This window comes from Bidens hawaiensis, unplaced genomic scaffold (genome assembly GCF_021521415.1).
Source record: "Bidens hawaiensis isolate Kalapana, Puna unplaced genomic scaffold, B.hawaiensis_p1.1 tig00029633_1, whole genome shotgun sequence".
Taxonomy (NCBI): domain Eukaryota; kingdom Viridiplantae; phylum Streptophyta; class Magnoliopsida; order Asterales; family Asteraceae; genus Bidens; species Bidens hawaiensis.
In genome coordinates this window covers 52167-79407 of record NW_027494913.1, presented here as the reverse complement: position 1 = coordinate 79407, position 27241 = coordinate 52167, and the positions used below count along the sequence as shown (strand labels likewise).

General features: G+C 38.7%; 1 protein-coding gene and 2 pseudogenes across 3 annotated transcripts; 2 read left to right on the top strand and 1 right to left on the bottom strand.

The window, feature by feature from the left end:
• The first annotated feature begins 5605 nt into the window (after positions 1-5605).
• LOC143579215 (miraculin-like) lies at positions 5606-8223 on the top strand. Its single transcript, XM_077062593.1, has 2 exons — positions 5606-5941; positions 7724-8223. The coding sequence occupies exons 1-2, from the start codon at positions 5606-5608 to the stop codon at positions 8162-8164; spliced, it is 777 nt and encodes a 258-aa protein (XP_076918708.1). The 3' UTR covers positions 8165-8223.
• Positions 8224-12112: 3889 nt separating this feature from the next.
• Positions 12113-14565, bottom strand: LOC143579225 (serine/threonine protein phosphatase 2A 57 kDa regulatory subunit B' beta isoform pseudogene; annotated as a pseudogene). The gene is made up of 2 exons (XR_013143421.1): positions 13429-14565; positions 12113-12433 (listed from the first exon to the last, which is right to left on the bottom strand). The product of XR_013143421.1 is annotated as a serine/threonine protein phosphatase 2A 57 kDa regulatory subunit B' beta isoform pseudogene (transcript).
• Positions 14566-16688: 2123 nt separating this feature from the next.
• Positions 16689-26644, top strand: LOC143579214 (putative cysteine protease RD19D pseudogene; annotated as a pseudogene). The gene is made up of 3 exons (XR_013143417.1): positions 16689-17168; positions 17887-18006; positions 26348-26644. The product of XR_013143417.1 is annotated as a putative cysteine protease RD19D pseudogene (transcript).
• The last annotated feature ends 597 nt before the right edge of the window (positions 26645-27241 follow it).

The following is a 27241-nucleotide window of genomic DNA, read 5'->3' as shown; positions in this document are numbered from 1 at the left end:
ACACTTCATTGGAATCCGACACTGCAAAAGAAACAAAGGCAGTTAGGAAAAGATGATAAAAATATATAAGGGAAAAAGAACCCTACGTACCTGTAGGGTCAATAACAGGCCGATAGCCGCCAAACCCATCACCTGAACCTAAAGGAAATCCATCCAACAGGTCAGGCAGACGGGAAGGTGGCATAGATCGGCGGGAAGCCTGGCGCATACCTGATGGTCCGGCCGTCGGTGCCGGTGGCGCAGGTATAGTGGCAGCCGCTGTGGTAGCCATGTTTGGCGCCACCTCCTCAGCAACAGTAACCGCCGGCTCCGTGAAAGATGCTGTAAAAATTGCACTCACGGCCGGCGGAGACACCTTCTCAGCTGGAACAGCCTCAGGAAGGCTGGAACCAGCGGAAGCAGGCGTAGACGCCTGGGTCGACGCCTCGGGAAGGCTGACCGAGCCTACCGTCATTGGCGGGGGAATACTTGCTCCAACTCCACCCTGGAATGCGTCAACATCCACACCTGCACAAGCAAAAGTGTTAGAAAAATTTATTTGAAACAACAAATCTAGACAAGAATTATGGGGGTACTCACGGGGTTTCTTGAGCTTGAACGCACGGACGAGCGGGGGCGAACCCGATGGAGCCGGCCTCTTGACACCGGTAACCGTCGTCGTCGCTGCCTCCCCGGAGGTAACACCTGCAGCCTCCGGAGCGGTGGTCTCCTCACCACCGGGCTTCCCCGCCACCTCTGCATTATCTGACTCCGAGTCAGATAGGACTACCGGGTCGGCCGTAGAGGCCACCTTCTCCTTGCCCTTCCCGACGGCAGCCTTTTTCTTCCGCACCAGTGGAGGACCTTCTGCGGATTCCTCAGAAGAAGAAATGTCATGAACTCCAGCAGCAGGCACAGCATTGAGAGGTTCAGGGTAGAAGATAGGCTTACCTGGCCGTCGGTGGCTCAGGATCTCTTGGCCTGGCGGGTAAACCTCCACGAACCGACCCGCGGTCTGCTCTAAGATGGGCAACTCGTTCTCGTCCAGAGCACGAGTACCCATCCGCGCGGGACCATCTTCCTCCCGCGGGTTCAGGAGCGACTGAAGATCGTTCCCCTCTGAAATCAACAAGAAAGTTAGTAAAAATCGAAGTCAGCAAAATGAAACAAGACGTACCATAAGGGACAGAGTTCGAACCATATTCAAGGACGATCGGAACCTTATCCGCATTCGCCGCCTTTCACACCCGGCTCATCCCCAACATCACCATCGCCGACTCCGGAAAACGGAAAACCGGGGACTGGACCCGGGAAATCTTCGAGAACCATTCCGCCTCCTCGTAGTTGAGGGCGGGAAGGTTCGGAAGCGCCTGGCCATTCTTGAACTTCATGGCGATGGGGATGGCGCGAGCGGATATGAAGAAGAACTCTCTTCTCCATGAGCGAAGACTCCGCTCGGTGGTACAGATCTTTAAACCCTTGATACGGGTTGTAAGAGTGTACCACCCTTGGATGCACCTCCATGTATAGAAGGTCATCAGGCGATCAACGAGGGGCTCAAGGCCCAGTATCCGGCACACCCACTCAAAGTGCCGGACCTTGGCAATGGCCATGGGGTGCACCTCTGTCAGGTGCACACCGTGCCTCTCTAGGACACGGTACACAAACTTTGTCAACGGAAACCTAAGGTTCCCGTAGACAAAGAATGCAGCATAAACCCCGATCTTGCCACTAGGGGCATCGTACACAGTATGGTGGGGTTCAGGAAACTCAGGCTCGAGAGACTCGAGCATGAACTTCCTGATGATATACTGGTACAGATCGACAGGAAGAGAGCACTGGCATTCGCCAGCAGTCTTCTGGTCATCAGCATCATGAGAAGACATGGTGGAAGAAAGACGAAAAGAGATTTCAGGGTAATGCTTTACTGAACAGAAAAATTTGCCGGAAATTACTTGAGAAGAAGAGATGAAAGTGGAAAGTGTGAATTGCAAATAACCCTCTCCCCCTTTATATAGTAATCGCAATTAATGCGGTGAATTTAATGCGGAGGAGAGAGAAATCAAATGTGCAATGAAACTATGACACGTGGCAAAAAGCAAGCTGGCAACAGCTGTTGAAAGGACGTGTGCCAGTAATTTCGCGGCCACGCGCCCGAAAAATCGCTCCCACGCGCCTGAAAAAGCGACTGGAATGACCATGTTCTGTCACGTCACCATAACTTCCTGCACGTCCTGACACAGTCAGAAGAAACCGTCGCACGACGTTTCAGAGGTTTATCTTTTCACCAACTCTTCGAATTTCAAAATTCAAAATTCGAAAGTATTAAAAAAGTAAGCGGGAAAATACCCCTTACCCCTTGGCAAGCAAGTAACCGTAAGACGGATGCGGGTACAGTGTAAAGGCAAAACCCTTCACATACCTAGCACCCGCAGGGAATTGAAGCCAAATAAACCTTGGCAAACAAGTAACCGTAAGCCGGCTGCGGGTACAGTGTAAAGGCAAAACCCTTCACATACCTGCACCCGCAGGGAATTGAAGCCAAATAAACCTTGGCAAACAAGTAACCGTAAGCCGGATGCGGGTACAGTGTTAAGGCAAAACCCTTCACATACCTAGCACCTGCAGGGAATTGAAGCCAAGAACCTTGGTGAACAAGTAACCGTAAGACGGATGCGGGTACAGTGTTAAGGCAAAACCCTTCACATACCTAGCACCCGCAGGGAATTGACGCCAGGAATACCTTGAGAGTAAAGTAACCGTAAGACGAGCGCAGGTACAGTGTTAAGGCAAAACCCTTCACATACCTAGCGCTCCGCTGGGAATTGAAACCAAGAAGGATCTTCTGGGCAATGCTTGCGGAAGCGGAAATAGCATCCCCGCATAGCGGGAACATCGAGAACTACGTTGTTTGAAGCTCCAGGATGGAATTGGTGGTCTTAACATAATTGATCACTATGTTCAAAACTACCAAAACCTCATGGAAAATACATACAACTGGGACTCAATGCTCCTGACTTGCGAGGAGGTTACAGACCTACCCGCATCATACCCAAAGACCAAGCAGGAAACTCGGGCATTTCTGCAAGTGACAAGGACTTCCGCGGAAAGAATCCCCATGGAAAACCTTACAAAACCCTTTTCAAAACCCTTTGCTCAAGTCCAAAAGTTCACCTCACTTCATTAAACACTCATGAGAAGAACATTGGACTGGGGGGACTTGAAGAGGTAGGTCCCAGCAGAGCCCAGTTAGACCCGCAAGACTCACCTTAAACAGGGACGTCTGCGCAGAGACCAACTGGATCCGCAGGACCAACCATGCTCAGAGACGTGACGTCCTTACGCGCAGTACGCAAGCTGGTCCCGCAGGAAATGCCTCCCAATGGTGAAGGACTCCGCCTGTCCCCGCAGCCTCGGATACAAGCCATTAGGGAAGGCCACCCGCGCAGCATGGCTACACGCACAAGGCACTTAGCTCTCAATCGTTCAGTGTCACCTGAAGGAATGAGCCAAGCCGGGAGCAATCCCGCACAGAGGCGGGAGGGGGAATACTCCCGCCCAAATAAGCCAGTCCGTATACTGAAGGATCTTTTACTGTACCTGACGAGGTATGGGCAAAAGATCTGATCAGAGATGCGACAGCTCACTGACAGCAGCATGGCAGACAGCACGCCACAGCACTGTGACCAATAGCCGCCGCCTACCCACCAACTCCTGCCATACCACGTGCCTAGCCTGTAGTTGGCAGAAGAGGAAGAGTGCACGACACGCCTGCTCTGTGTCAGCCGCTACCTATCCACCACTCACAGGCAGGGCACGTGCATAGGTTACAGTTGGTAGCGTGTTGGGCCGGCTAAACCCCTTGGAAACCTACCTTCGGCTATAAATACCACAAATGGTATGATCATCTCATCTTATCATATCTTATCATATTATCATCATAATATACCTGATATCTGCTCTAGCAATCTCTTAATATACTTTTATATTTAAAGAGCAATCTAGTCTGATTCTCACGCCGGAGGGTGGTCACAAGGAGGAACCCCCCCCTTCTCAGTGACGAGCTCACGGTGTCTGTTTTGCAGGTTATCAGAAGAACCATCTTCCAAGGGTCTAACCCCTCGTGGGAAACATCTCTCCAACCCCCAGGTTACCAGTAACCTGCCCGGGGTCAGGTTAGTGTTTCTTCAGTTACACACCTCCATCATCTTCTTCCCCATCTTGTGAAGGCACCATGCGAGAGCTTAGTTGAGAAAAAAATTAAGAAAAAAGTTAAGATTATACTATTTCTAAGCCCAAAAATAAGAGGGGCTACAACCCTTACTCGCCCTTAGGAAGGTCCGCCCTTGGTCATTAGTAGCCGCTGGTCAACGATTACATTCACACCACTTACAGCACACTAGTAAAAGAAGAATACGGGTGGGACGGTGTTTTTATAGTAATTAACTCATGCGAATCTATTTAGTATATATCATTATCTTGTAGAATAAAAATTATTGAGACAATAGGCTAACAATTAGGATTATACAATGATATACGATACATTTTCTCTTGTTTTTAAACTAGCTATCATATTATATATTCATAAGAATTTAGTTTGGTCATCTCTCACTTTTGGACCACTTATCTCAACTTTAAGTGGCCAATCTATTTCCACGTGGTTCTCTTCAACAAGACACTAAATATGCACCAACTACCAACACCCCATTAATCCACATAATCCACATTGAGTTACGTTTACAATTTAAAGTCACTATATTGTTTGAACAAAGGGTTTAACCTTTTTACGTACGTAGATTGATATTATTATTTTATTCTCAATTGTTCCTTTGATATGATATAGCCTACGTACTACGTCCCCTGCGACAGTTTTGACATTATTTTTTGTTGCTTCATTTTCAATTTCTTGGTATTATTTGTATTTCCTATCCATGCACGTATGGCCACGGTATGGGACCGAAATAAATTTATGTGGATCAGGATAACGTCAATGTCCCTAGAACCTTCATTTTACATCTCTTCTCACACCTATTAATTCTACATATTTTTCTTTTAAAATTCCTAATAAGGGAATACCTTATATAAAATAATAATAAAGTTTAGAAATTGTTAATTAGGTCATTCAAATAGTTTTTCTTCAAATCGTGCCTCATCGGATTTTTTGTGCGTCTAGAAAGCATAGAAGAGAACATGTGGAGGTCGGGATCTGCAATATATGTGGTTATATTAAAATAAAAAATGTTAATTATATTAGAATTCAAAAATAAAAAATAAAATTCACGTCACTACTTCACATCAACATTAAAAAATAAATAAAAAGATTTTCTCATTGAAACCAAAACAAAACATGCTAGAAAACCATGCTAAAACTTTTAAATTAAATAAAATATAAAAATTTAATGACTTGAGTTAAACACATTTTAAACTTTGAATAACCTTAACTAAACTATTTTAAAACTTGGTTATATTTTGTAAAATTACCCTTTATATTAACTTCCAAACACTCATTATAATAAATTTAGTTTCCTATATATAACTACCATTTCATCCACAAAATATTGCATCCAAATATACAATATTATTCATTTTCCTCTTTTCTAAATATATTATCATCATCATCATCATCATGAACACAACTTTTTCCTTCATCTTAATTGTCACACTCTCACTTCTCTCCGCCGCATCCGCCGTAATCTACGACTCCTCCGGCAACAAGCTTCTAACCGGCATCCCGTACTACATCCTCCCCCTCCTCCGCGGCACCGGAGGTGGCCTAACCGTCACCCGGGCCACCAAAGACTCATGCCCACTCGACGTCACACAAGAGCCATTCGAAGTAAACAATGGCGTCCCGTTCACCTTCACTCCCATCGTTCTCGATGAACAAATCATCCGTGGAGCATATCCAATATCTATTGAGGCTAGCGTCATTAATCCATGCAGCGGATCCAACATATGGAAGGTGATGTTACATATTTTAATGTAACTTTATTGACCTGCAGACAATATATAATCATATTAGAGTTAATTGCCCGTTTGCCCCCTGTGGTTTGTCAAACTAGCACGTTTGCCCCCAGTGGTTTCGAAATAGCACCATTGCCCCCTGAGGTTGTTTTTTTAGTACCCGGGTGCCCCCAAACATGAACGTCCGTTAGTTTTCACCGTTTGGTGTCAGAAAGTTAGGGTATTTTCGTCTTTTCACCGTTTAGTTTGTCACCGTTTGGTAGCTACTCATAATTGCAGAAAATGGAGTGTTGGAGGAACCAGATAAGGGTGTTGGCTGGTGGTTTGAATTGATGATGCAGCAGGTTACCATTTGGTGGTTTGAATTGATGATGAACCCGGCTTCTCTATCATCGGAATTAACCAGCGGCCGGTCCGGTGGATGGGTTTAACGTTGTCGGGGTTCTTTTTGGGAACCCTAGGCGGCGTTTGTGTTAGTCTCCACCACCGCCGCGTCGCTTGGTCTCACCACCGCTGTGTAGAGAGACGGAAACGTAGTCGTCGCCGAGCTATTGCCGGCGGCCTTCCAGCCGTCTATGGCGGCGGCGGACGAAAACTATGTAAGCCTGTGACAACATTAAACACCTACTTGAACCAGACTCTCCCTTTGACTAGCTGCGTTCTCCTCCACCAGATTAATATTAAGAACGACTCTCGCCACCCATTAAGTGCTCTAATCTGGTAATCACCATTCTTTGTGTTCATTTACCTGCTGTTGTCATCAATTCAAACCCCCAAATGGTAACCTGCTGCATCATCAATTCAAACCACCAGCCAACACCCTTATCTGGTTCCTCCAACACTCCATTTTCTGCAATTATGAGTAGCTACCAAACGGTGACAAACTAAACGGTGAAAAGACGAAAATACCCTAACTTTCTGACACCAAACGGTGAAAACTAACGGACGTTCATGTTTGGGGGCACCCGGGTACTAAAAAAACAACCTCAGGGGGCAATGGTGCTATTTCGAAACCACTGGGGGCAAACGTGCTAGTTTGACAAACCACAGGGGGCAAACGGGCAATTAACTCTAATATATATTAAGCAAGTTACGAGTTATAGGGTCAAGTTACGAGTTATAGGGTACACGTTTGTTTTAGTTTATTATAATCTAACTTTTCGGGTTTGATCCAAGGGCAGCCCTTGGTAGGGTCAAGGGGCAACAACGCCCTTATCCTGCCCCTGCCCTGCCCTGCCCCTGGGTCAATCTGCTAGATCAGCTTGAAAAGTTTTTATTTTACTATTTTTGTTATTTTAAAAATTCATTAGATAATGAATCTTCGGAATTATCACATTAATATCATAAGTCAAAATATTGGCGAATTTTAATGAATATTAATAGCATGTTTGGTATTCAATTTGAAAAATGTTTATCCTCTTCTTCAAAAAGCTATTTTGAAAAGATTTGAGGCTTTTGGAAAATGTTTCATAACACTTCCAAAAGGCTAAAATAAAAAATATTTTTATGATTGTCAAATACATTTTAATTTATTGGCTTTTGGAAAACACCAATAACCCAATAAGCATTTTTCAAACTCAATCCTAAACATGCTCTCAAAATTCGAAACGGTGGCCGTTTATCATTGGTTCATGAATTAAAAATAAAATCATACTGCAATCTTGATCTCGTATGAGTTTTACCTGGTTAAGTATTTAAATAACCATCAAATAATTTCAATCTGAAAGTGTTACACGACTCTCAAATAATCCAGGTTACTAATGACGAAATTCTCCAACAGGTGACGTCATCCACGCTGAAGAAACACGATGAAGACGCTCTTCTAACAAGTAAAAAAGATAAGAATAAGAAAAAGAAAGATGATGACGATGATGATGATAAAAATAAGGATGTTGCTAATGTTGAAACCGTGACAACCGGTGGTGAGTTTAATAAGCCCGAGAGTTGTTTTCAAATAGTGGAAGATAATTTGATGCCCGGGTTGCAAAGTTACCAGATTCAGAACTGTCCGTTTAAGTGCGGGTCAAGTAGTTCGGGTTACACGTGTTACAATATAGGAGTTGTTACGGATGCTGATGGTAATGGGTATCTTGCTCGGACTGATGCGGTTTTTCCTGTGGTGTTTACGAGTTCTTATGGTGTGTTTAGCACGTCGGCAAAAGTAAGCACGTTTAGTCAGTTGTCGGCTAAAGTGAGCGCGATTAGCCATTCGGGAAAATGATGTGGAATAATTATCTGAGGTGCTATATTTGTGTCGAAGAAATAAAAACGAATGTATTAAATGTATACGGTATTGGTCGTCGCTATTTTTAGCTACCTAAGTTTAATGGTCACAAAATGATTTAATGCCGAAAGCGCTAGGCATTTGCCGTCGCTATAATGTTGCTGGCATGAAATGTGACCCGGTGTAGTTGTTTACTTGTTCAATTTGTTGGTGCGTCATAATAAATGGGTAAAACGGATCATAATTGGTATGCCGGGTTGACTGGTCAACGTTGTTAATCAAGCTAGCATGTTAATTTGAACACAACCCTTTAATTCATTTATTAAACTGGTTAAATAAGACAAATCTTTATTTAAATGCTATATTCATGTTTTTTCAGTGTTAAAAGAATTTCGTCGTGATTTAAGAATCAATTGCTAATATTTCCTTTAAAAATGGCAAATTGGATTTTATTAATCTCATCTTTTTTTGTCATTGACAGAAAATAGCCTAAACTAAGAATATTCCTGTTGAGAGTCATACTTTCTAAAAAGGTTTTTTCATTAGATCCCAGTTTAAAAAAACTTGACGACGTTAAGTATTATCCAGAATTTCAAATTCATGTAAAACTTACTTAAATAGTATGCCCTTCCACTAAACTAGGGAGGAATGTCTAATCTATGTAGAGTAGACGCACTATTCAGTAACATCAAACAGTGAAATAATGTTTTAATTCATGTGTTTGAATTTTCAATAACAAATTTAAAGCTGTTTTGAGCACTGTTCCGAGATAAGTTTTACATCAGCCAACTTGCATTCTCATTTCGATCGAAAATCCTAAAACATCATTTTGAAGTTAGGATAAAACTTAACGCCGCTAAATTTTTTTAACGGATGTCCAATAAAAGAAAAAAAAATTAAAAGATATGACCTCTAGCAGAAATATTATCAGTTAGAAAAAATTAGAAGATTATTAAAATCCAATATGTCTTGATAAATTTTGTGAAAAAACATTAAAAAGAAAATGGAGAAGTCACAAAAATGGATTCGTGGCGAAACGGATTGTGTGGAAACATGTCGGTTAGAATATGTATCAGAGTGAAGTTTGTAAATCGCATATTTTGGACCAAGGTTTTCTTGGTATGTAATAATGTAATATGACCTTTAGCGACGATTTTAAGTTGCATGATAAATAGCTTCAATATAGTGACGGTTTTGTTTGATTGTACAACTGTACAAGGTATGGAGGCACGTGGTAGATGATAAATGATAGGAGGTACGATTGTCTATATTTATCATTTGTTTAATGACTAGAGGCTCAATAAGGTTGTAGTAGGTCCGATGTGCATCAAGGCCATTCGTTTATAAAGCATTCAACACACTCAACAACAGGTGTTAGATTGAGTTAGGGCCGTGTAAACCGTTTGTCGTTCGCTTGAAAAATGCTCGTTCGTATTTTTGCTCCATTGTAAACAGGCCGCTCTGCTCGGTTCGGTTTATAAACGAGCCAAGCAACGAGCAAAGGTCTGTTCGGTTCGAATATTTTTTATTTATTTTATATATAATTATATATGAACAAACATATAAATATATAGACAACACATATAAAATATAAGTATACAATTTTTAAGCCATTTTAAATTTTTTCTATTTCGTCAATTTTATAGTTTTATTGGGTTGATTCAGGTATTCAGAATACTAAAGGTTTGTTTACATGTTCATTATATCTCACTTTAAACTTCTTTCTCCTAAAAATTTACAATTTATATACGTTTGTCTAATAACTAACAATTTGTTTACAAAATATATAATTTACAGAATTGAAACTTGTTTTCTTATTGAAAATTTTAAAGTGAAAAGGAAAAAAAACGCTCGAAATCGCTCGATGTTCGATCGAAAAATTCTCGATTTGATTTTGGCTCGTTTCGTTTTTCGCTTGGTTCGAATTTTAGTCGTTCGGTTCGGATCAGTTGTAAACGAGTCAAGCAACAAGCAAGCCTTCGCTCGGTTCGGCTCGGCTCGGCTCGTGAACAACCCTAGATTGAGTTCCTTAGTTAAAAATAACATATATGCATGTAAGTATGTAACATCCTGCATTTTATACTGCCAATTATTGTTCGTTTTGATCACAAGCAGTTCACGAGTTTTTAGTTTTGTTGCTTCTATGAAAACTTTATATGTGATTATGAGGTCTTCCATTCATATTTTTTTCAAACAACGAGATCATCCATCCTAATATTACTACTAGGCATGCATAGTAACTATGGACTTTTACTATGAGCCTACAGATCTCCACAATTATAGGCTTGTAGCCGAAAATTGAATTTGTCTAAGTCGTTAAAATATTGATCAGTTTTTCAATTATAGAGGAACTCGATTTAAGTTTATTTTAATTAACTAATTAAGGTTTAAAAATTCATACGTTGCCATTTCAAAATAAAAGAGTAAAGTGTGGTTTTTGTTCCCGTGGTTTGTTCAAATTTGCTATTCAGTCCAAAAGTTTAAAAATTGTTATTTTCGTTCCTAAGGATTCATTTACGTTGCAATTTTCGTCCATAAGGTTTCGTTTTTATTGCGATTTTCTTCCTTGTGGTTTGCTAAAATATGTTATTTCAGTCCAAAATATGTTAATGAAAAGGACGAAAATCGCAATGAAAATGAAACTTTAGGGACGAAAATAGAAAATTTAAATGAAATGACAAATTTAAATAAACCATATAAACAAAAACCACATTTCACTTAAATTGTATGTTAGGCTGGTTAGGTGGATCATGGATGGGTTTATATTATCGTTTGTACATTTATGATTGTTATAATTGTTGTGGGTCACGACTTTTTTTAGATAAGCCGTAACACGTCGCGGCGTCGTACTCTCTGTCTCAAAAGTTGAGGAACACAACAAATATATTTCAGGAACTCTTTCGCTTGTTTATAAAAAATTAACTTCCTTCATAAAAAAATTGATCCATGTATATAAATTCATGCAGCCTTTACAAATAAATCAAAGAATTCTATTGTCTTCCCCAAAATATCCTTTTAATTTACCAAGTCTTAATTAAGAACACATGTAGTCTCACTTTTTTTCCCACAACAAGATCCAAGCTTCGTCACGGTTCATATCATGACTAGAATTCTACGAGTTGGTTCATTTTTCAAGGCATTACGACGTACAGTTTTAACAATGCATACCCAATGAAAGCAACGCAGATTAAACTCAATAGTAGAATATACATCCGGTTCATACAATACATAAAATGGATTTATAGTTGACGTCTGTTGTCGCAGATGGTGCTTATATAACTACTAATTATTGATCATATACGCTTTGTTAGCAGCTAACAACCCGTTTCTAGAACTATATCAAATTCTCTTGACCAGAAGGCAAGGTTCAGCCCATAGGGAGATCAAAGAGAGTGACCGCCGAAGGCCTAGTCTCCCAGGTGGGTCGCTATTAAAAGGTGGATTTTAAGAAAGTCCCATCTGTATTATGCTTACTGGGAGTCCGGATTTCTTTCTTAAATGTTTGCAGGAAAATAAATAGTCGAATAACCTCCACAAGGCAAGCACACTAAACAAACCCGGTATTTATTCAGTCAAAGGATCAAACTCCTTGTCAGAATAGAGATTTGCATTAACAAAAAGAGATGAAGTGATCGCTTTAAGTTATTATTAACCCAATAACAAAAATATCAACAAATTAAAACAACAAAATAATAATTACTATGAGGCAAATTAATGAAAAAAAGAGCACATTTTGTGCTCTGTCAGACTGTAGAGCATCAACTGTACCTTTGCTAGTATGCCCTTTCGAATGTCGTGAAGCAAGAAGTCTGTATGAAGCAATCCAGTGTGTTACGTTAAAGCCTCGGGCAAGTTGATGGCCACAAAGACACAAAAATATTTCAAAAAAATGTGATGGGAGAAAGGATAAAAAAGGAAGTCTTTTTACTGTTAAATGCTTTTTTATTAGATAACCATAACCATATCATCTTCTCCAGATGCAATTGCTTCAAGTTTCTTCCAAGTCAACTCACGATGCTCGAGCATTTGGTTGACCATGGCTTCTTTTTCTTTAAACTGATTATTGCAATCCTCAAAGAGCTCTGCGTCCATCTCAATGAACATTTTTCTGACATTACCCGTTAGTCCATTAATAGCTTGGTTCCAGTGACTCCTAATGTTCTTCTCCAACGGTTCAAATATGATGGGTAAAATAACATCCCGATTCAGTGCAATCAAGTCCACTATATGCTCATTGTTCCACCAGAACAATGCTCGCTCTGCAACCTACAAAACACAAATTCACATGACCATTTAATCAGATGCTAAAGTTCTTAACTTGCATAAAAGTCACAAAATGGGTTGGTTTGGGGCTCAAACAGAACCAAAACACGAAAACTTGGTTTTTGACTTTTCAAAAAGCATTCAGTTTCAGTTTGGGTTTGGTACTTCTGTTTCGTTTTATCTATTTTTTTTTTGGTTTTATCATTTGAGCTAGAAATTTTTGGGTCGAAAATAATGAATTTGGGTCTAAAACTTTGGGTCGAATAAATAATGAATTTAGAATGAAAATGGAGTAATGAATTTGGGCAAAAGTTAAATCAAAATTTTGGGTCCAAAAGAGTAAAGTGTGGTTTTCGTCCCTATGGTTTGTTCAAATTTGCTATTTCATTCCAAAAGTTTAAAATTTGTTATTTTCGTCCCTAAGGATTCATTTGCGTTGCAATTTTCGTCCATAAGGTTTCGTTTTTATTGCGATTTTTGTCCCTGTGGTTTGTAAAATATGCTATTTCAGTCCAAAATATGTTAATGAAAAGGACGAAAATTGCAATGAAAATGAAACCTTAGGGACGAAAATAGCAAATTTTAAACTTTTGGATTGAAATGGCAAGTTTGAACAAACCACAGGGACGAAAATCGCAGTTCACTCGGTCCTACTAATAAATTTGTGTACAAAATAATGAATTTAGGTCTTCAATTTTGGGTTTAAATCTTTTTATTAATTACTTGATTATCATACAATGTAGCTAAAATATCTGGTTACACTATTTACTAAACTCTTATAAATTACTTCACATTCAAAATTAAAAATGAAAATCTATATATTCGGCGTTTTTGGTTCCATGCATACCCCTATAAGATAGAGTGCTTCTCCTAGAATCTAAGCAACAGAAAACAAAACGTACTAAAAATATAGTATTAGTAAGCTACCAATAACAGAAAAATTATAACACTAACGCAAAGTTTTATACAATATTAACAGATTTTTAACACACACGAACCTGGAAATTAGGGCTATTAATGCAACGTCCAACCTGTCGAACAAGAGGAACCATACATTGTTGAAACTCTGCAGGTTGAGTCACATCAAGAATCTCTTCAAGTTCACCAAGAAACAAAATCTCCTTTGTGCAGTTACTCACAGGCCAGTATCTCAACAACCCTCTAATAACGATATCCGCCAACTTATAATCCTTTTCAACAAATTGAATTATGCAGTAAGATAACTGTTGATGATAATAATTAATATACTTTGCTTTATGCAACGGTATAAGCGCACGCACAAGAAACAGTTTATGTTCTTCCTTCATCGGAACAGCAAACCCGTTTATTATACTCCCAAGAATCTCCAACAGTTCACCGAGACCAGGATGCCTCTCGGTTTCAAATATAAATCGATAAAAGACATTATTAATTGCCTTCCTGATAAAAGGACGGTGAACCATGAACTTACCGTACACGCGATGGAATGTGGTTTTCAAATACTCGCGTTCGCGCGGGTCCTCTGAGTTAAACAAATCGAGCAAGTTTAACACGAATGTATGATCGATAAACCGTTTGGCTACTTTAGTGTCGGTATCGTGCGAGACAACGTATCTTAATAGTAATTCATACACGAGCTGCAAGTGAGGCCACGAGGGTTCTAAGTACATCTCATCTTCCTCGGGATCACCATCTATAGCTCCGGTATTCTCATAAGCTGCGGGAGGCAAAGCCCTAAATATGTTAATAGATATCATGTTCACCATCTCCTCCTGCATGATCTCATTCATCTTACTCGAACCCGACTGCACTAAATCCACAAGCTCCTGCAAATTCTGCTTCTTGATCTCCTTCTCTTTAACCTTCTTCAACGCATCCGAAAAATCAAACGAAACCGCACAAATTCCCAACTTCCGTATAAACAAAACGTGTCGCTCGGATACCGGTACGTCTTTCAGCAGAGGCGTGACCTCGATCACACAGGGTGAGGCGATCCGAGTGATGGCTTGTGACTTGACGGTGGTCAGCTGAGCCTGCGGGATGGCGGAACGGGAGGCGTGGTTCACAGTGACATCAGACGGGCCGTTCGGTCCGGGCGGCGGTTCGATGACTTCGGGTTTGGACCCCTTTTTGATTCCTTTAATGATCTTCAACATGTTAGACAAAACCTAATCCCCAAATTGAAAGTATCTGGATTGTGTAATGAACCAGTTGAAGCCCTAAAATAAAATTAGGGGGAAATAGGGAGTGTGAGTGATGTGATTATTATTAATATTGGATGTGAATGAGTTGAAGAATAATACCTTGTTGATTAGAATGAAGGAATGGGAGATCCGAGATCCAGAAATTAATAGCATCTGCAGAAGAATTAGGTTTGAGTTGAATGTATGGAGATTAGGGATTGAGAAGACGAGAATAGGAGAAAGATGGGGAGAGATGTCTCATTTTAACATATATTTTCATATCATCATCCAAGAACATGGAAAAATTGTAGTTCAATTTTATTTTAGATATATTGGTATTCGTCGGTCCTAACTAATTAACTGGCTACTAATAATCCTGGTTTTTAATGTATTTGTTCATAACGGTTCATGACTAACAGAATCCTAACACAATTGGTTTCAGGTCGTTAGAAAAATGTTTTATCGGAAAAGTCAAAATTGTTGCCAGAAAACACCACAACCACCACCAATTGATTCACCGCCAACCAACTACCACCACTTGAGCACCATAAACCGATTCCGACGAAGTTTCGAAGGTTTTCGGCGACCTTAATAATTAGGGCTTTTACTAGAAAACTGTTCCTAAATGTCCGATACATAGTTAAAGATGGTTGGGACGAAAATGTTAAGTTTTCAGGAAAAAAAATTGGGTTTTCTAGCTAAAAACGTTTTTCCAGCGACCTGAAACTAACGATATTAGGATTCTGTTAGTCGCGAACCGTTAGGAACAAATACGTTAAAAGTTGGGACCGTCAGCAGCCACTTCGTTAGTTGGGACCAGTAGTTACCAAAAGAAAATGGTTGGGATTAATAAAAACCGATATACGTTTATTTTATTATATGCAAATGTTTAAACTATTTTTTTAAATGCCATTTAGATTACTGACGAGCCATTTACACATATGAAAATCTTCATTTTATTTTATAATGAAAACCCATTATAAATGAGAAAATCCCCACCCAACATGCAACCCGCTATTTCTTTGTCACAAATGAGACTTAAGTATTTAACCCAAGACCTCCCGTTTTTTAAATTGAAGTGTTTAGATGTCACACATTAATAGCGGAATCATCTGCGTAACTTCTTGAAATTAATTTTACCATATGTTGTAATAGGCATTTTATAATACATATAATAGTGAAAATATTTCGTTTCGTATAATTTAATTAATTATATTGAAACAAAGTAAATATACTTAAAATGTTAAAATTAAAGAATATTCATTTTCTATTACTTAAGGGGTTGAATGGTTGTTATGAGAAAAATGTAATACGTATCGCAAACGAATCGTATTTAATGGATAAATCTGAAACCAAATACACCTTAAACTGGTAACAATTAAATTTAAAAACAGTAAAACACTTATGCGTATGTAACAATAAGATGAATATTGGCTCTATTACCTGAAACATTCATAACCGTCTCAATCTAACCTTCACTAGCTAGTTCGGTTATTGTTGCTTATGTTTGACGGGTGGTGTTGTAATACTGTAACACCTTTCATTCACTTTATATATGTTCATGATCCCGGCCACTAGTTAATTTAGTTACATTGATACAAAGTAAATATAGTTAAAGTTAAAGAATATACATTTTCTATTACTTACGGGGCTGAAATGGTTGTTATGCAACGATATTTAGGGTTTTTGAGAAGGGAGGGGGGAGACGTTTTACCACTGTACTCACTTTTTTGCAAAATATTTTAAAAGCTGACTTAGCGTCACACGTCGTAAACAAGAGTTGAAGTTTCAAAAACATTTATTGATTTTCACAAACTTATATGGTTATTTGATGAGACATCCTATTAATTAATTAAGCGTCGGGTCATACTTACAGACCACAATGCAATCTTTGTAAATGCTGCGTGTCAGAGCCTTAAGCCACTGTGGTATCACCTTACTCCACGTGTCACAACCTCCGAATCACATTCTATTCTCATCGCCGCCACAAGGGGTAAATCCGTCATTTCACCATACACCACCCATATTATAAATTTATATCATCCTCTTCACCCGACACATCAAACTTAAGCCCCGTCGGAGACAAGGCAATAATAATGGAACGAGGTCGTCTAACTTACGCCGTTCTCATCATGCTAACATGCGCCATTCACATTCATGCAATTACTGCAAGACGTCACGATCCCATTAATATTGTCCAGGTTACAGACCATCCAAACAAACACCTCATCGGAACTCCGACGGAGCACCGGTTCACGGCGTTCATACGAGAACATGGTAAAGAATATTCCACTAGAGACGAGTATTTGCACCGGCTCGGTGTGTTCTCGAAGAATATTATTAAGGCTGTGGAACACCAGTTGATGGACCCCACTGCAGTTCATGGGGTTACACCGTTTTCTGATCTGTCGGAGGAGGAGTTTGAGAGGATGTATTTGGGTGTGAAAGCTGGCGGTGGTGGGGTTAATGTGAAGGTTAACGGTGGTGTAACGACGGTGGAGAGGTTGGAGGTTGATGATTTACCGGAGGATTTTGATTGGAGAGATAAAGGGGCGGTTACTGAGGTTAAGAAGCAGGTGATCGTTTATTTAGAGTCATATTTACGAGCGTCTGGAACTGCCCTTAATACTCGAATACTTGAGTAAGCCTTTTAAGATAGGACACCAACCATTTATACTGATTTTAGCCCTTTAGGCCTGATTTATCAAGAAACTTGAGAAAACCATGTTGCAGGCCCGGTGCAAGGGGAGGGCGATGAACCCCGGGCCCTTGTTAAAAAATAAAATTTATATTTTATATATAATTTTATTTTAACATAATAGCTTACACACTAATTTTTTGGTTGAATGGAAAGTGTTCCGGAATATGGTAACAATGGCAGTGGGTTCAATTCTCACAGTTAAGGTTCTTTTCTTTATAGAAAACAACTTTTATCTGTGTTTTGTATGCGTCATTTTAGCAGCATGTTTGTTATTATTTGTTGCTTTGGGCTTTTGAAATTATTGATAAACTTGTTAAATTATCTATTACATAGTTGAGAATGTGATTTTAGGGGTTTGTTTTTTATTCGTCTCAGGGCCCAAAATTGTGAGAGGTTCTCATAGACGGCCCTGCCCTGTTGCGTCAGATTTCGAACGTGAGATCATAATTATAATTATCTGAAGTCTCAACCATCACCCCATTACTTGCATTGGACCATAAGATCCCAAGTCTAAACTATTAGTTTAAGTATTAGTTTGTTGGAATTGGTGTGATTTTTTCTTAATGGGCAAAGTTTATTGATAATTGATGCAGGGTGCATGTGGAGCATGTTGGGCGTTTAGTACGACTGGAGTTCTTGAAGGTGCGAATTTTATTGCGACGGGGAAGCTGTGGAACTTGAGCGAGCAACAGCTTGTTGACTGTGATCACACGGTTAGTTATGTATCGTTTTTAGTGTAGAGTAATAAATACTATCATGGTAAATGAATCGAATGCGCTAGCTAGGTATGTTTGTGTTCGTTTGCTTAGTGTAGTTTAACTAATACAAAGGAACGAAAACAAGATATTGAACGAACGGAATGCCCTTGTTTGTGTTTGTTCTGAAAGTGTTCATGTTCGTTTCTTAATAATATAAGAGAAAATTCCCAAAATGGCCCTATTTTGGAAAGAGATGTCAATTTTGTCCCCCAAACTTAATAATTCCAAAAATGCCCTCTTCTAACTTATCTTTGACCATGCATTAGGAAAGCTAACATGTCTTTAATGACGTGTTAGTATAACACGTCATTAAAGACATGTTAGCTTTAGGCTAACACGTCATTAAAGACATGTTAGCTTTCCTAATGCATGGTCAAATATGAGTTAGGCCTCCAAACACATGGTCAACGACCTGTTAGCATCAAACATATAGGATATGTTTAGCAAAAATAGATGGTGGCTGGTAACTGGAAGCTGGTGACTGGTGGCTGGTAGCTGGAAGCTGTAGCTTTTAGATATATTTAGGTGTTTGACAGAGTAGTTGGAACTTTTAATAAAATGTATAAAATGACCAAAATAGGCATAACTAAAAAACAATAATATTACATATACTTATTTTGGAAGGTTATTTAAGTAATTAAAATACTAAAAGCTTGTAGCTCTTTCTAAACGCTACTAGTTGGAGCTTTAAGCTTTTTCTCATAACCTAAAAGCTTCATGCTTCATCAACCAAACAAGGCTTTTAATTGAGTATGAGTTTTTCTTAAAAGCTTGAAGCTTGAAGCCCCTACAAACTCCTAAAAGCTTCTTGCCAAATATACCCATAGTTAAAGACATGTTAGCCTTTTGTTTGTTTGTTTGTTTTTTTTAACATTATATTATTATAACTAATTTTACTTATATTTGGATTTTCTTTTATAACTTCTAGTATAAAATTTTTTATATTATTTCATATATACTGATGAGACATGCTTATTATCTGCGGACTGACGTAAACTTACTCCAGCTCGAGCCGTGTCAAATCAATATCGAAATGTTCAAGAAATTTTACCCCGCACGGTTTTAAATAATATTTTTGTCAAACTATTGGGTTGGACTAGGCCCGATAAGGTCAAGGGGTTTTGGAACGGGTTCCTAAGACATAACGGGTTATGTTTGTTAAAACTAGACCGAGCCGTAGACCAAATGGATGTTTGTTGTGATTGTTATTAATTATTCAAAGTTTCGGTTTGTAATAATTAATTAGGGGCAGTTTTGTAATTATTTATTCATATGGGTATGTAATAAATAGATTATTTGTAATATCTTTATTTTATAGAAAAAATGTATTAGGACATTTGTTTTGTAAATTTAAAGAAGATTGCAAAATTGGAAGTTTGGGCCTTATTGGGCCGGGTATGGTGATAATGGGCCTCACAAGCCCATTAAGGGGATTCAAGCCCAAAAGGACCTAAGCCCACCAATTGAGCCCAAATGGAAGCTTATGGAAGCTAAGGCCCAAGTTCAAGCCCAATGGATTACAACGGGGTTGAAGAAGATGCTTGACGCATTTGGATGCGGGATCAAGTGGGAGCTACAACATCCATGTGTCGTGTGTCCCTTAGGATCGGACCTAAGACACACACTTGTTTCGGCTAACAAGTGTGGTCTAACTTTGTGGCTCGTGTCTAGTATAATTGTGTATGCTTGTTAATTGATTGTTTGATTGTGTGGTTGTTAGATATTAGGATATCAACTTCGTCACATAGAATTAATTAACAAAGCATAAAACGGGTTCTAATAATTATCGGTAATTACGTGACACGTAGTTTAATAAAATGGATTTATTAACTAGCCGTCTCACGCCCATAATAAAATGGTTTTATTATAAATTAGAATTTTGAAAATGGTTTCAAAATATCATGTTACTAAATGCATGTTAGAAAATGATTTAAAGTTTTACAACTAGAATTATTAAAACTAAAAATCCCTTTTAAAATTAAGGATAACAAGTTAAACACCATCCTTTTGTATAACGCTTAACATATTAGTAAGCTCTTAGTGGGAAAAAGGTCACCTAACCGCGTAGAGTAAATTAATATGTTGAGGTAATATTGGCATATAAATGGGAAAAAGGTCACCTAACTGTTTGTATGTTGATATTACAAGTTGATACAAGTAGGACGACTTAAATTAGAACCATGTGAAGAGGGTCACCCAAGCATGGGGTCTAATAGGTGTTGATGGGATAAACATGCCGACACGAAATATGATTTCGAACCGGTCCCATAAACTCTAGAAGTTGCAAAAGGGTTTGCAATTGTTATGAATAACTACCTTGATAAACCGACAATGGGAAAAGGGTCACCTAACCGGAGTCGTGTTTATCGTTGGATTCTAGATTTTAATTATTAATTATATTTGGTATATATAAAAGGGTATTAATAATTAAAAAGGTAAAACACTAAAATGAACTTAATTAAAATTCTGCAGATGGCCGCACACGTCGACGACAACATAATCCCTAACGTCCAAAATGTATCTCTCCGATCTATTCTCGCTAAAGACCGTCTTAACCACAATAACTTTTCGGATTGGTTCCGAAATTTAAGGATTGTTCTAAAACAAGAAAAATTATATCATGTTTTGGAAACACCTATCCCCAACGAACCGGAAGAGGGAAGTGAGGTCGAATACATGAATTGGGTCAAACACACGGAAGATTCCATTCAAGTGTCATGCCTCATGTTGGCGACTATGGTTCCCGAAATCCAAAAGGATTTCGAAAACCATAATGCGTACGACATGATTACTCAACTTAAGGAAATGTTCCTTAAGCAATCGAGGGTTGAAAGGTTCGAAACGATTCGAGCCTTGCATGCATGTAGAATGGATGATAATCAACCAGTTTCAACTTATGTACTTAAGATGAAAAGTTACATTGATCGCCTCGCCAAGCTCAATTGTCCCATCTCAAAAGAGTTAGCAACGGATTTGATCCTTAACTCTTTGTCGAAAAGGTTCGACACTTTCGTGTTAAATTATAACATGAACGGGTGGGACAAAAACATTGGAGAACTTCACTCAATGCTTAAAACAGCCGAGGCGAGCATGGGTAAAAGGGTTTTACCCGTGTTTGCGATCAATGAAGGTAAATCCAAGAATCGATCTCAACCCAATTCTAAGGCTAAGGTAGCAAAAAGAAAGGGTCCTCCTGTGCATCTTAAGGGTAAGGGCAAATCACCGATTATGGCAAAGAAACAAAAGGTTGTGGAACCGAGGGGTCATAAGGATGATCCTTGTTTTGGTTGTGGGGAGACCGGACATTGGAAACGCAATTGCCCGGTCTACCTAAAAGAGCTAAGAGACAAGAGGAATGCGGGGCATGCCTCGGGTAATGTCTTTATGATTAATATTGAGCTAAATCTTATTTCTTCTAACACATGGGTATTGGATACCGGATGTGGAACTCATATTTGCAATTGGTTGCAGGGGTTCAAAAGGAATGAAGACTTAAAGAAGGGCGAAGTGAGTCTTTTCATGGGCAACGGTGCAAGGGTGCACGTGGTCGCTAGAGGAGACTTCACTTTATCGCTTCCAAGTGGTTTGGAAGTTGTTTTGAGAAATGTTTTGTATGCTCCTAGTTTGACTAGGAACATTATTTCCGTGCACCTTCTTAGACAATGTAACTTTGACTTTAAATTTGTAAAATCAGAAATGCATGTATTATCTAATGGTATCTTTTATTTTAAAGCTGTACCAAACAACGGTATTTATGAATTGGTTCATGACAATACCTCAAATAGCTCATTATATCAAACTTCCATTAAAAGACTCAAAAAGGATTTGAGTGATTCCTACATTTGGCATTGTCGTCTTGGACACATAAACAAGAATCGTGTAAATACTCTCCAAAAGAATGGTCTTTTGAAAACAAATGAGTTAGGTTCGTTTGATGAGTGTGAATCTTGTATTCAAGGCAAGATGACCAAAGAACCTTTTAAAGGTACAAATGAAAGGGCTAAGGACTTGTTAGGTATCATACATACGGATGTATGCGGACCTCTCAAGCCCACTAGTAGGAATAGTGAAAGGTACTTCATTACCTTTACCGACGATTTTAGTCGATATGGGTATGTGTATCTAATGAAACACAAACATGAAGCCTTTGAAATGTTCAAGGAATTTCAAAATGAAGTACAAAATCAGCTCGACCGAACAATCAAGGTACTCCGCTCCGATAGAGGAGGCGAATACCTAAGTGATGCTTTTCAATGTCATCTTAGAGATTGTGGAATTATTTCACAGTTCACTCCTCCTGGAACTCCTCAACATAACGGAGTATCCGAGAGGAGGAATAGAACACTGTTGGACATGGTTCGATCAATGATGGCACGAAGCTCACTACCGCCATCATTTTGGGGATATGCGCTACTTACAGCGGCTCGTATTTTGAATATGGCCCCGACCAAAAAGGTGGATCGAATACCCTATGAAGTGTGGCATGGAAAGGTTCCATCCTTTTCATATTTAAGGGTATGGGGATGCATAGTTTATGTTAAACGTGACACCCCAAATAAGCTTGAGGCTCGATCCATCAGGTGTATCTTCATAGGATACCCAAAGGATAATATAGGATATATATTCTATGATCCTAGTGAACAAAAAGTGTTTATTTCACGCAAAGGATACTTCTTAGAAACTAAGTTCCTTATGGAAGGACCTAGTGAAAAGAGAGTGGAACTTGAAGAGGTTCAAGAATCACTGGATAATACACAGTTGGTCGATACTAGTTTTCAACACGAGGATGTTGAAGGTGATCAAATGGTTGATCATACACACGTTGCTCGCAGATCTAGTAGGATTAGTCGACCTCCCAAGAAATAAGGATTTCTCGTGGATGATTGCTACTTGGTCGATTCGGATGAACCGATCTCCTACAAAGATGCTATGTCACAACCTGATTGTGACAAGTGGCTTGAAGCCATGAGCGCCGAGATGCAATCCATGCACGATAACCAAGTTTGGGAATTGGTTAATCGTCCACTTAACTCCAAAATGGTTGGATGTAAGTGGGTCTTCAAGAAGAAGACCGATATGCATGGAAATTTAGATACTTACAAAGCACGACTTGTAGCAAAAGGTTTCACGCAAACTCAAGGGATTGATTATGATGAAACCTTCTCGCCGGTCGCGATGCTTAAGTCGATCAGGATATTATTTGCCATTGCAGCTCATTTTGATTATGAGATATGGCAAATGGATGTCAAGACCGCTTTTCTTAATGGATATCTTGAGGAAGATGTCCATATGGTTCAGCCTGAAGGTTTTGTCGATCCATCTAATCCTGATAAAGTATGTAAGTTAAGGAAATCAATCTACGGGTTGAAACAAGCATCACGGATGTGGAATCATCGTTTTAATGAAGAAATCAAAGCGTTTGGTTTCGTCCAAAACGGTGATGAGGCGTGTGTGTATAAATGGGCTAGTGGGAGTATAATCATGTTCCTTATTTTGTATGTCGATGATATACTTTTATTTGGAAATGATATACCAAGTATGGAAAACGTTAAAGCGTGGTTAAGTAGTCGTTTCTCAATTAAGGATCTTGGAGAAGCGACATATATCTTGGGAATAAAGGTCTATAGGGATAGACAAAGGAAATTGATCGGACTCAATCAAAGTGCGTACATTGATAAAATCCTGAAAAGGTTCAGGATGGAAAACTCTAAGAAAGGTTTGGTACCTATTCCTAGAGGAACCGTGTTAAGCTCACCCCAAAGTCCTAGCTCTAAGGAAGAGCAGGATAGGATGAAGCATGTTCCTTATGCTTCGGCAATAGGATCTATTATGTATGCAATGATGTGCACCAGACCGGACGTCTCGTATGCTTTAAGCATAACGAGTAGATACCAGCACAACCCAGGTGACAGTCATTGGATGGCTGTCAAGAATATATTAAAATACCTTAGAAGGACTAAGGATATGTTTTTAATATATGGGTCTGGTGAGGAGGAACTCGTCGTAAAGGGTTACGTGGATGCGAGTTTCCAAACTGACCGAGATGATTCTCGGTCACAGTCGGGATATGTCTTCATTTTGAATGGAGGCGCTGTCTCTTGGAAGAGTTCGAAGCAGGATGTTGTCGCGTTATCCACTACAGAATCTGAGTACATCGCCGCTTCAATGGCAGCCCAAGAGGCTGCATGGATGAAAAAGTTCATCATGGATCTAGGGATTATCTCTACCATTCAGGAGCCCCTAGAGATATTCTGTGACAATGAGGGTGCTATTGCACAGATCAAGGAGCCTCGTGCTCATCAGAAAACGAGGCACATTGAGCGCAGATTCAACTACATAAGGGATGAAGTTGAAAAGGGAAAGATATGTATTCATAAAGTTCATACCGATCAAAATATTGCGGACCCACTCACGAAGCTCCTCGATAGGCCAAAGCATGAGGGTCATGTTTGTGCATTAGGACTTCGGTATTCTAGTGAGTGGATTTAATCTGTGTTTAGTGTTTATATAAGAACGAATGTAATGGGTATCTCATGAAAATTAATTATGTTTTAATTATTCAATGAGTTATGTTCTATATTTGCATGTTTAATCCATGAATGACTTATGTTGTTCTAAACGTCCGTAGTCGATCATACTTGTGGGAACAAGTATGAAGGTAAGACTATTATGAACCCGTATTGGTTGATATTCATGTGATGAATATAGGGCATAGGTTTGCCACCAAAGTTCATAGATATTTGTGGGATACAAATATTGGACTGTCCCGCTCTCAAGGATCACTGCATGGAGTTAGTGTAACTAATCATAAGTAATCCTTGAGTAAAGGCGAGTATCATTGTGTCCTTTGACCTGAGATGCATATTGGATCTGGTTTTTCATCAAGTCTGATAACTTGACTCTCTTCTTTGTTATTTCGGTAACACGATGACGTAAAAGAAAGAGCTCAGATATCATACGAGATGTCAACGAGGATGTATGCAGTCAAGATGGGATTTGTTCCTCTTATGTGTTGAGAGTTTAGATGTCTAAGGCCTGTTAAGTTAAATCATTGAGAGAATGATCACTATGTGTCTCTTCGATTTGACAGGACATCTAGTAACAAAGGGATGTAGTGATAAGACTTACCTATATCATATCAAGTATGGACTTGAAGGGGATGATGTTATTGAATGGCACTTAGTCAAACACACTAGGGATGGTGACCTGTTGTTAGGCGGTATTCACCATTAGCATTAACTTCCTATGAGTCTCGTGCAAGTGGGAGATTGTTGGAATACCGTATGCCCGAGACACATAATTAGGTTAATGTGGCTAGTCGTGTTTGATCCAAGTCGGGTCATACCCAATAACGAGTTAGACACACACCAATTATGTATTTGTTGAGATATGATCTATAAAACAAATACAGAACACGACACATTCAGAAATCTGGTTTCTGAATAATTACTTGAAAGTGTTAAATAAATTAATTGGTTAATTTATTTATTCAAATAATTATTATTGGAATGATTATTTAAACATGTGTTCTTTTATAAAATGGTTTATAAAAGAAGGGGTGTTTATATATTTTATAAGGTATAAAATATATATATCATTTAAAACATGAGTCAGATACACTCCATACACTTGGTCAAAGTTGGTAAAAAGAGTTGATGTAGGTTGAGTAAGACTTACTTGACCAAGACCTAACCAAGGATTTGATTGACATATGATCTCATTTTAAATAGCATCAACATACTTTCAAGTAAGAAGAAATATACAATACCTTTTCTCTCTTGCTTTTGGTTAGGCCGAAGACAAGAAAAGAAGAGGTTCAGGTCTCGTTTTTCTCGTGTTCAAACTCCCTAACATAGCTCGGTGTGTGTTGGAGGCTCGGGGTATCTTCCGTTTGAGGATCTTCCCTTTGAAAGTCTAGCATCAACATCATCATCTTCTTCAACCATCAACTACATCTCTTAAAGGTTTAAGAATGTAAGTTTTACAATTTTGATAGTTTAGTTTTTTTCCGTATTATTTAATCTTTTGTCTCGGGTTTCTAATCTTAAGATTAATGGTAATCTTGAAACAAGAATAAAGGGTTATTCATAGATTAACATATCATATAAACTTGTAATATATATATATATATATATATATATATATATATATATATATATATATATATATATATATATGGATACATATTTTTAAGTTTGTGATTATCACGCTTCCGCCTTAATTAATGACTAGTTAAATGGTTAACTAAGTTTAAAATTTCCATAGAAACCCAACACATACCAACATAGGATGATCTATTGATCTTATATTCTTATTTGTTGTAGTTGGATTAAACGCGGTGTTCATGCAAACTTACATCGGCGGGGTGTCATGTCCATTGATTTGTTCGAAGAAATTGGTGAACCATGGTGTGCTGATTGTGGGGTATGGTTCTAAAGGGTTTTCGATTTTGAGATTTGGTGATAAGCCGTATTGGATTATCAAGAATTCGTGGGGAAAGTGTTGGGGTGAACACGGGTACTACAAGCTTTGTAGAGGGTTTAACATGTGTGGCATGAACACCATTGTTTCTGGTGTTGTGATTCAGAAATAAGTAGAAAGTTATAGGTAAGTGTTTGGTTGATACTTAAATGTTTTACGTACGTGGTTGTTACTTGTTAGTGATATCCACATACTGTTTTAGTTGTTTTAAGAGTATACGTTTGTTTTTGTGATGTTTAAGGTTTTGCTGTGTGTGTGTGTTTTTTCCTAGTTTTATGATTTTGTTTTATGGGTATTTTAGTTATTATTATTAATTGATTATAACTGTGAACTAGGGAAAAGCCTTTGCCGTGGTAAGAGATGTTTTTTAACACGGTAATTGATAGAATTTAGAAGGTGTCACAATACTCGTAACAACTAAGAAATAGTTTGAAAAAACGTGGAAAGAAATATATTTTAACAGGGTCGGCTCAAAGAATCCTTAAAACGTTTTGGGCCAGGACAAGTGATATAGATTTTTGTGTTTTTTAGATTTGATTTAATAGTTTAAACAATTATTGATCTTTATGGGAAAATCTTTTAAAGAAAGAAAAGAAAGACACTAAAAAAAACATTGTGTTGTTTTCAAGACTTCGGACTTATTGCATTTTCTTATGTTATTTAAATGTTTTTTCTAACTTAACTAAGGAAACTTTGATGTACGATGTAC

What these genes read in the sequence shown, in the direction of transcription:
- LOC143579215 (XM_077062593.1), top strand. Translation starts at nt 5,606, where the DNA reads ATGAACACAACTTTTTCCTTCATCTTAATTGTCACACTCTCACTTCTC. An exon ending in GCGGATCCAACATATGGAAG is followed by an intron (nt 5,942 to 7,723) that starts GTGATGTTACAT and finishes ATTCTCCAACAG; the next exon opens with GTGACGTCATCCACGCTGAA.